The following is a 10,614-nucleotide window of genomic DNA, read 5'->3' as shown; positions in this document are numbered from 1 at the left end:
ACAGATGTGTGACTACTCGTGATCCACAAATGCAATTCTTCGAGCAAACGGGTTTTTAAACAAAAAATATTTCGATGCGATTGCTTAGCTATTCAGTGACGAAGTTGTGCTTAACTATGTGTCAAAATTCGTAAAAGAGCTACGTATAATAATCTTGCATCGCTCTCGTAAACACTATTGAAAGGAAATGTGCAACTTATATTAATTTTAGTGTTTGCATGTATTTCTCAAAATTATAGTCGATAGTACAATTGAAGTTCATCGGTTCTAAAAAAGCTCATGTGAACAAGATAACACATTCTATACCGATTTGAAGTTGCTCCTTAAAACAATGCAGAAAGGCTGAAACAATGAACAGCTACTGTTAAATAGCGAACAGGACCGAGTGATCATGAAGAAAACAAATTATGGGCGATGGACGCTAAAGCCCTCAAGATTATACAAAACGATTAGCTTTTCGTTAATTTCAAGAACAGTTGGCCTTGAATCAGCTGCGTTCACTAAGAGAGCCCTTTAGGAGTTTAACAGCCTGATATAATGAAGTAAAATGTCGACTTCTTTTGCAAGAGATGCGTGAAAGTTACCTGTGTGAGACGAAGACGTTGTCGGCCAAGTGTTCTGTGGTAAGGAAGGAAACAAGTGCTAACAATATAATCTATAAATACCTTGCGATAATCTTGGGGCAACATCACGAAAATGAGACTCCGAAGTAACTGAAGGAGGTGGTGTGGAAGGCTTGAGTGGGATACATCTTCTTCTCTTCGGCGAAGGTTGGTGCTGAGGTGTTAAAGGATCAAACTCGTAAGACCTCTTGAGGGTCGCGCAAGCCATTGCGTTTATCTTTGATACTAGACGAAAAACTTAAAAAAATAAAGGCCTTTTACAGAAGACGAATACCCTGGCTACTCAACTGACTCTCAACGATCCTTCTAAATACACGATTAGCTAAGGATGACTCCGATTTTCTCGCAGGAACCTTTTCTTCGACTATTCCAAAGATGGCGGCGATAGCAACTAACATGAATATGAGGTGTTTTGAATCAGTCCACAATTTGACCAATCAGAGCGAAGCAAGTTAAAGGGCGAAATTAAGCCTCGTTTCTATTGTGCAAAACGAACGTTTTCATGGGGACGAGAGATCGCCATTTATTGTCTCGTCATAATTGGATTTCCCAGGATTCTTCAGCCATGATTCCATAAACCTTCCGGTTCAAGAACGGACCAACGATGCAAATATTATGCAGCTGAGGTTTTCGATTGGCTTCGTTCGAAACGGTCATACTCGCAACCCAAAAGTACGTTCCCAAGTACGATGACTTCATAGCTCCACGCGCCGAAGGCGCGCGTGCGCAAAATATGATAACCCATCTGTGCGGGGCAACCATAAAACCAGGAATCCGGAATCACAGGTCATTGTTTTGCCAATACAGAGAGTAAAAACTATCCTAAACATTCATAAAAGCTAACCGTAGGCCTTATTAGGCCTAAACAAACGTTTTTAGGCCGAAGGTTAGCTTTTATGAATGTTTAGGATAGTTTTTACTCTCTGTATTGGTAAAATAATGACCTGTGATTCCGGATTCCTGGTTTTAGGGTTGCCCATCTGTGCGACAAAATTTGGTCTGAATATATCCACCCATCCATGAGCGCTTACCATTTGAATGAAATTTTTGGTGAGAATGTTTCGATAAATGGTACTGCACGTTCTGTACTTAGACAAATAAACTGGGAATGTGCCGTATCATTTGCCAGAAATACGGGTTGTTCCGGTTGAAAAACAAATGAAACGGTCTATTTTCTCTGGCACTTGTAATTGTGGACAAATGGTACAGAAATTTCTGGGCATTCCGGTCAAAGCGAGAAAAAGGGAATACCTCGAAAGGTATTACCTTTTTTCCGAAAACATTCCACCGGGATGAACCGTTCCATTTGAATTCTCTCCGGAATTACCGGAAATTCCATTCAAATGGTAAGCGCTCCATGTATGCCAATAGGACCACGTGACCATATCGGGGGCTCAAGTAATCAATACTGGAGCGCTTACCATTTGAATGGTATTTTCGGTAATTTTAGAGAGAATTCAAAATGGAACGGTTCATCTCGGTGGAATGTTTTCGGAAAAAAGGTAATACCTTTCGAGGTATTCCTTTCTTCTCGCTTTGACCGGAATGCCCGGAAATTTCTGTACATTTGTCCCACAATTACAAGTGCCAGAGAAAATAGACCGTTTCATTTGTTTTTCAACCGGAGCAACCCATTTTTCTGGCAAATGATACAGCACATTCCCATTTTCTTTCTCTAAGTACAGAACGTGTAGTAACATTTGTCAAAACATTCTCACCGAAAATTTCATTCAAATGGTAAGCACTCCTTGTAAAAACTTGTGCCAACCAACCTCGTTCCCAGGATCTCTTTGTCGATAAAGGAGACCCTGAGGAGCGAGGTTGGTGCCCAACATGCATATGTTAATAAGCTTTTAGCTTCTATTGGGTATCCTCGCTACACTTTCAAAAAATATGTATATATATATATATGTGTATATGTATGCATATATATGTATGTGTGTGTGTATGTGTATATATGTATGTGTATATGTATATATATAGTTTACTGGTTGATTTGATCATTGCAAAGTTTCGTGTGGGCAAATATAATAAATTAAAATTAAAAATATGATGGCCATCCTCGAGCTACTAGTTTACAGTGTACATCTTTGATCTTGGACATCCATGTGTATGATCAATTGCCACCTGTCAAACCCTAGAAAATAAGTCCCACTCCCCTATCCCCTCATAGACTGTGAGGTCTTTTAAAGTCTGTGATTAGTCCGAGCTTTGGCGAAAGATAAAATGCCGCAGCAACTAGAAGCACGTGTTAACTTTTCAAAAGAACAAAATTATCCCTGAAAATTCATAGTGGGGTGCTACTCCCTTGAAATTAAAACGACTCAATGCGGGAGGCCCGGTGGCCTCATGGTTAGTGCGCTCGACTCCGGAGCGAGTGTGGTCCGGGTTCGGAGCGTGGCCGGGGACATCGTGTGTTGTGTTCTTGAGGAGACACTTTACTCTCACGGTGCCTCTCTCCACATGCATCCAGGTGTAAAAATGAGTACGGCAAATTTAATGCTGGAGGCAACCCTGCGATGGACTAGCATTCCATCCAGGGGGGAGTAGAAATACTCCTAGTCTCTTCATGCTACAATAACCGGAGACTGACTAGGCTCGTAGCAGATTTACCCTTAGAACCAATGCAGTTTACCTCGATAAAAGGATTTCCTGGTCTGCAGCGTCAAAAAGATGTCGGGTTTTATATCCTACCTCAGCTAATGGCCAGTGTACTTTACCTACTTCTGCAGCCTTGAGAGACCAAACATCGAGCTTTAAAAACGCATGTCCAAAGCACCCCTGGCGTGACTAAAAAACCATGCAGTCAGGAGCCTCTACAGATCATGATTTTTAAAGCGAGAGGGATCACGAAATTAAAAAAATTGTTTTTCAATTTTCAGGCAGATGTTCTTATTTGTGAGCACAAGTTTTCCAAAGCTCCACGCAAACTAGCAAAGATCTTTGTCGCTAACACTTTTCAAGTTTATTGCCAAGAATTCTTGACCAATTTTCTCTTAAAGGTCAGCATAGACCAAAGACAAAAGAAAAAGCAAGAGCAAATGACCTTACAAAACTTAAGGAAGATATCTTGCGAAATGTGCTTAGGTCACAAAGCAACAGTTCTTGCTCTATGAGGTCATAAGCGGTTGCCTGGTGCCTTCCTGCCTTGGAGAAACATTATTAAATGACTGATAGCGGAAAAAGGGTAAAAAACCGCTTCATACAATGCAACATAACAAGCTCTTCCTTCATGTGACTAAACACTCGGTTATGACGTTTGTTCAATATTTTTGCCAGGGCAAATGCCCAAAGAATCAAAATTTCCTGTCGGTGTACGTTGGATCAGTGGCTTGATCTGATCGGCGTTATATCAAGTTGAGAAACTAAATATTTTAAGCAAGAGCCGATACAACGTAGATTTGATTTTAGTGATGTACTATATTTCGGCTGGCCAAAACCAGCCTTTCTTCAGGTACAATGAGAGTTTACATTGAATTGCTTCTATGTACATATATATATATAGTAAATGGGTGTTGACGTAATACTGGAAAAAATGTGATAAAACATGGCAGTTACAAAGTTACAAAGTTACACCATGAATAACTTCACTTTTAATGATAGCCACTATCTTCAAATCCACGGCACAGCTATGGGCACCAAAATGGCCCCCTCTTTTGCTAACCTCTTCCTCGGGCTTTTCGAAAAAAATGCTCTAAGGAACGCCCCATTCCAACCTCATACTTGGTTGAGATACATTGATGATATTTTTATGATCTGGACTGAAGGTCGGAGAACCTTAAAATTTTCATCGATTATCTCAACAACATTCACCCTACCATTAAATTCACTAGCTCACACTCTCCACACAGTGTTCCTTTCCTTGACGTTAACGTCTCACCCAACTAGTGACGGAAACATAAATACAGACCTATACACGAAACCCACGGACAAACACCAACACTTACTTTATTCCTCTGTCATCCTCTACATACAAAAAAAGCAATCCCTTTCAGCCTAGCACTCCGCCTACGACGAATTTGTTCTACCGACGAAACGTTCAAGATTCGCACCACGGAACTAACGACATACCTTCTGAAACGAGGTTACAAACGCAACTTTGTTACTAAACAAATACAACGGGCTGCAGACATTTCCCGCACACATACCCTACAACCTAAACAGACAGACAAACCCATACGAATACCTTTCATTACGACCTATAATCCATCACTTCCTTCCATCTTCAACATAATTAAAAAAAACACTACAATCTACTTCTTTCTTCTGACCGCTGCAAAAATGCTTTCCTCCATCTACCTGTTGTGGCTCTCAGGCGCTCCCCTAACCTTTGAGACCTGCTGGTTACAGCTAAACTGTCCCCCAATGTAACTCATTCTAATTCCACACTGCCTTCCGGTTCTTTTCGTTGTGGCAAAAACTGCGCTACCTGTCCTAACATTTTCCATGGACTAACCAACTACAAATTCTGCTCTACTGGCGAAACGCGCTCCATTAATTTCCACATAACTTGCGAAACTAAAAACCTTATCTACATGATTCAATGCAACAGATGCCATCTACAGTACATAGGAGAAACTAAACGACGTTTAAAAGACCGTTTTAATGAAGACCGCCGCACTTTAGATAACGCTAACACCAAATCCAAACCTACTACAGTCGCAGAACATTTCCTCTCCTCTCCCCACAACATCTCCAAGGACATGCAATTAATCCCTATCGAAAAAATATTTTCCAACAGAGACTCGATCCGTAAGGCCAGGGAAGCTTTTTTAATTTTAAAAGGCAGGACAATTGATCCCAACGGTCTTAATATCCGCGAAAGAAACGTATTAGATTTCAGTTATTATTTTAGTGATTTCCGTTATTTTTCCGTGACTCTTAGTATTTGAATTCAAAATCTTTGTAACTGCCATGTTTTATCACATTTTTTCCAGTATTACGTCAACACCCATTTACTATATATATATTACATAGAAGCAATTCAATGTAAACTCTCATTGTACCTGAAGAAGGTTGGTTTGGCCAGCCGAAATATAGTACATCACTAAAATCAAATCTACGTTGTATCGGCTCTTGCTTCAAATATTGTCTATTAGCATTCAATGTCAGTTTTGACTTTGATATTGGTACTTTGTCCCAATATTGAATAACCATGATGATTGATAGAAATGTCGTAAAATGAATTTGATACTGATTATTCGTTTTCCGGCCATTATAGGCCACTCACACTAAGAGGTCACGTGACCAATGCTTCCCTTAAACAGTGAGTTGTAATCTTGCGGTTGCCAAAAATTGACAAAAATTGACAGAACACATAAAAATTATCTTACACGCAAAATTTGAGAGGAAACGCATTTAAGGGAGATATTTTGTGGTACTTTGATTTTTCAACGAAGTAGCATGAGCCATGTTGGAGGGCATACTCTGGCCCTCCAACATGGCGGCCAAAACTACTTTTTGCTTATATCTTGTTAAATTTTGATACTTGAGTTCAGATGTGCCATAAATGTTACCACATCATCTTTTCAACATTTTCCTTAAAGTTCAAGTGCAAAATTTGTGTCAGAAAGCGGTAATTCATAATTTAAAAAATCAAGTCTGGTCACGTGACCAGCTATGGACTTTCTCATTTTAAGCAAATGTGCAGGTTTGAAAAGCCAATCACTATCATTTTGTTTAAAAGATGACCCACTAATAGTGTTTCGAAGGCAAAATCATGTAACTTTCATTTTCATAAAAAACGATGTCACATGACCTCTTAGTGAAAGTGGCCTATTTGGATTATCTACACACTACACTGATAAAGAGCTGAATTCTTTCGAGAATTATGGGACAAAATCTTGCATCAACCGTCCTAAAAAAATGGACAATCTCACAAAATGAGATACAATAATCACTTAACTGGATTCAACTGAAATTTTAATATTTGCCTCTATATTGTAGCTTGGTTTCAAAGTTCAGGAATAATTTTTTGTTTTGATAATTATAAAGTCACTCTTTGACAAGACTATCACCTAGGCACTTCCTTAAAAAAAAAAAAAAATCTCAAAAATCTCTTCAATTTGTTCCAAACAACTTGGAGGTAATGGTATTAGTTTTCAGTTTATCTGTATGTGTTAAAATTAGTTAGCATGTACATATAATTAATATGTATGTTACCTGATTTTGAATGATCAAATTGTGCAGCAGTAAAAGTTTGTCATGAAACTTTCAACATCTTTTAATTTCCAAAACTTTCTTGTGATACTTACAGGTTGGTGCTGTTTCTTGAAATCTTCTCTGTACCTGATCATAGTTAAACTTGACAAATGCATCATATTGTTCTACATGAAGAGATGAAAGTAGAGTGTATTTGTCATTTTTATTAACGTTCTACTATGGGCAGTGGAGTTGGATGAGGGGAAGAAACTGGGCTTAAGAGGTCTTATCATGTTTGAAATCACATAGAATTTTAGTTCCAGCAATGAGTACAAGTTGTAGCTGTACTTGTACAAAACTGTTCCAATCCAATGCTGGAATTTCTATCCACAATTCTTGGTGACATGGATCATACCCACTCCTCAGAAACAACATCTCAGCTAATATGTTGGCCATCAAGGTTGGCCAAGTTTGCAACAACTAACAGTTTATGCCAGTCACTAACCTGCAAGCTTTTCTCTCAAGACTTTGTCATATTCTTCTGTAATTTGTACTTCCCTTTCTTTGAGCATTCTCTCACAGATAAGAGTAACTTGCTTTAGAGTGAAAAGGGGTTGCTCTTTACGGGGTGGTGATGATCCAGGTGAATATGAAGAGAAAGTTGCCATTTCAGGTGAGCTAGGACAAGGTGCTCTAAGATGTCTTCGTCGCTGAAGTCTTTTCCATTCCTGACTTATACTAGCAGAAACTTGATCTAAACAAAATAAAATTGGGAAGGTAAAATAAACATCTACACTAATGCATGATACAGTACATCCCCCATGCTCCACTTCCAAAGTCCATAATGCAATGATTTGTTTTAAACATGAAAACCTATGTAGTATGATACTATAAAGAGGTCATTTCACCCTCTGCTTTCGTCTGAATTAATTCAAGCAAGACTACCCAAGATGTTGATCAACAAACAGCAACAAACAGATGGAACCCCTGAAAGATATTTCCAGTGCCTGTATGCAACCACAGTTGATTGACAAATTCATAAACATGTGCACGCGTTTTGCCTATGTGACACCACCTGATGACCTCATATTATAGCACATACCCACATCAGGTGCTTTGTTACAAAACCTTGAAATTTCAAACCAGAATTTTTTTGCATGAAAAGCACCCTATGTCAAAGATAAAAATTGACCACATCTTGCAATTCTTTACTACAGAAACTTTGAAATTACATGTATTCCTACTTTCATAGTTATTGGAGAGCACTGCATAAATTCCTTTGTATGTAATAAAATTACCACTTATTTCAATGTCGGTACTCATCATCAGAACCCATTGCTTAAAATAATATTTAACCAGGTCAAAATTCTCCATTGAACCTATAAAAGGTGGATTATCAAAGTTAAATGAAAGAAAATGGTCTTAGAGCTTGACTGTTGTGATTAAAGCAGGACTAGATTACATGCGCAGGTTCACTATATTGAAACTTAATGTTGCTTGACTTTCAAAACTTCATTTAAAGAAAATCTGGAAGGATACACTTGATCTGGTTTGAAGGACATTACTCAATGCAGTACTGATAGGATACTAGTTCAAACAAGACTATTCTTTTGATAAAATTGGATGAAAACAATAAGTTGTTCATACATTTGTCGCTCTTATCTTATATATCACTATTCAAAGAAATGGACATGACAGCTTAGATCTTTAAATCTGCAACTTTTTTTAATAATTCCAAGACCATCTGATTTTAGGCCAAATTTGCATTTCATTGTGTTAGCAAGCAATACCAACAACTCAAAAGAAACTGCCTTTTTGCCTCACCAAGCCACGCTTTCCTTTGTCATAAAAAAACATTAACGAAATGACGCTCAAAAGCATAAATATGTGCGCCCAAAGAACAGATGTGTGACTACTCGTGATCCACAAATGCAATTCTTCGAGCAAACGGGTTTTTAAACAAAAAATATTTCGATGCGATTGCTTAGCTATTCAGTGACGAAGTTGTGCTTAACTATGTGTCAAAATTCGTAAAAGAGCTACGTATAATAATCTTGCATCGCTCTCGTAAACACTATTGAAAGGAAATGTGCAACTTATATTAATTTTAGTGTTTGCATGTATTTCTCAAAATTATAGTCGATAGTACAATTGAAGTTCATCGGTTCTAAAAAAGCTCATGTGAACAAGATAACACATTCTATACCGATTTGAAGTTGCTCCTTAAAACAATGCAGAAAGGCTGAAACAATGAACAGCTACTGTTAAATAGCGAACAGGACCGAGTGATCATGAAGAAAACAAATTATGGGCGATGGACGCTAAAGCCCTCAAGATTATACAAAACGATTAGCTTTTCGTTAATTTCAAGAACAGTTGGCCTTGAATCAGCTGCGTTCACTAAGAGAGCCCTTTAGGAGTTTAACAGCCTGATATAATGAAGTAAAATGTCGACTTCTTTTGCAAGAGATGCGTGAAAGTTACCTGTGTGAGACGAAGACGTTGTCGGCCAAGTGTTCTGTGGTAAGGAAGGAAACAAGTGCTAACAATATAATCTATAAATACCTTGCGATAATCTTGGGGCAACATCACGAAAATGAGACTCCGAAGTAACTGAAGGAGGTGGTGTGGAAGGCTTGAGTGGGATACATCTTCTTCTCTTCGGCGAAGGTTGGTGCTGAGGTGTTAAAGGATCAAACTCGTAAGACCTCTTGAGGGTCGCGCAAGCCATTGCGTTTATCTTTGATACTAGACGAAAAACTTAAAAAAATAAAGGCCTTTTACAGAAGACGAATACCCTGGCTACTCAACTGACTCTCAACGATCCTTCTAAATACACGATTAGCTAAGGATGACTCCGATTTTCTCGCAGGAACCTTTTCTTCGACTATTCCAAAGATGGCGGCGATAGCAACTAACATGAATATGAGGTGTTTTGAATCAGTCCACAATTTGACCAATCAGAGCGAAGCAAGTTAAAGGGCGAAATTAAGCCTCGTTTCTATTGTGCAAAACGAACGTTTTCATGGGGACGAGAGATCGCCATTTATTGTCTCGTCATAATTGGATTTCCCAGGATTCTTCAGCCATGATTCCATAAACCTTCCGGTTCAAGAACGGACCAACGATGCAAATATTATGCAGCTGAGGTTTTCGATTGGCTTCGTTCGAAACGGTCATACTCGCAACCCAAAAGTACGTTCCCAAGTACGATTGACTTCATAGCTCCACGCGCCGAAGGCGCGCGTGCGCAAAATATGATAACCCATCTGTGCGGGGCAACCATAAAACCAGGAATCCGGAATCACAGGTCATTGTTTTGCCAATACAGAGAGTAAAAACTATCCTAAACATTCATAAAAGCTAACCGTAGGCCTTATTAGGCCTAAACAAACGTTTTTAGGCCGAAGGTTAGCTTTTATGAATGTTTAGGATAGTTTTTACTCTCTGTATTGGTAAAATAATGACCTGTGATTCCGGATTCCTGGTTTTAGGGTTGCCCATCTGTGCGACAAAATTTGGTCTGAATATATCCACCCATCCATGAGCGCTTACCATTTGAATGAAATTTTTGGTGAGAATGTTTCGATAAATGGTACTGCACGTTCTGTACTTAGACAAATAAACTGGGAATGTGCCGTATCATTTGCCAGAAATACGGGTTGTTCCGGTTGAAAAACAAATGAAACGGTCTATTTTCTCTGGCACTTGTAATTGTGGACAAATGGTACAGAAATTTCTGGGCATTCCGGTCAAAGCGAGAAAAAGGGAATACCTCGAAAGGTATTACCTTTTTTCCGAAAACATTCCACCGGGATGAACCGTTCCATTTGAATTCTCTCCGGAATTA

The 10,614-nt window shown here is 38.8% G+C and overlaps 2 protein-coding genes across 2 annotated transcripts in view; both read right to left on the bottom strand.

Moving 5' to 3' along the window:
* Positions 1 to 1,029, bottom strand: part of LOC137998132 (akirin-2-like) — a 4,792-nt gene extending 3,763 nt beyond the window's left edge. Inside the window, exon 1 of the mRNA XM_068844568.1 lies at positions 666 to 1,029. Within this exon, the coding sequence (XP_068700669.1) occupies positions 666 to 831 (166 nt within the window). The 5' untranslated portion in view covers positions 832 to 1,029. The remainder of the gene's footprint in view (positions 1 to 665) is intronic.
* A 5,765-nt stretch (positions 1,030 to 6,794) lies between these two features.
* On the bottom strand, positions 6,795 to 9,678 carry LOC137998131 (akirin-2-like). The gene is made up of 3 exons (XM_068844567.1): positions 9,330 to 9,678; positions 7,270 to 7,518; positions 6,795 to 6,949 (listed from the first exon to the last, which is right to left on the bottom strand). Exons 1-3 carry the CDS (start codon positions 9,493 to 9,495, stop codon positions 6,837 to 6,839), a joined length of 528 nt encoding a protein of 175 aa, XP_068700668.1. The 5' UTR covers positions 9,496 to 9,678; the 3' UTR covers positions 6,795 to 6,836.
* Between the last annotated feature and the right edge of the window lie 936 nt (positions 9,679 to 10,614).

Source organism: Montipora foliosa, chromosome 3, assembly GCF_036669935.1.
Source record: "Montipora foliosa isolate CH-2021 chromosome 3, ASM3666993v2, whole genome shotgun sequence".
Lineage (NCBI taxonomy): Eukaryota > Metazoa > Cnidaria > Anthozoa > Scleractinia > Acroporidae > Montipora > Montipora foliosa.
The sequence above is the reverse complement of the archived record's forward strand: the minus strand, read 5'-3'. Positions and strand labels throughout refer to the sequence as shown.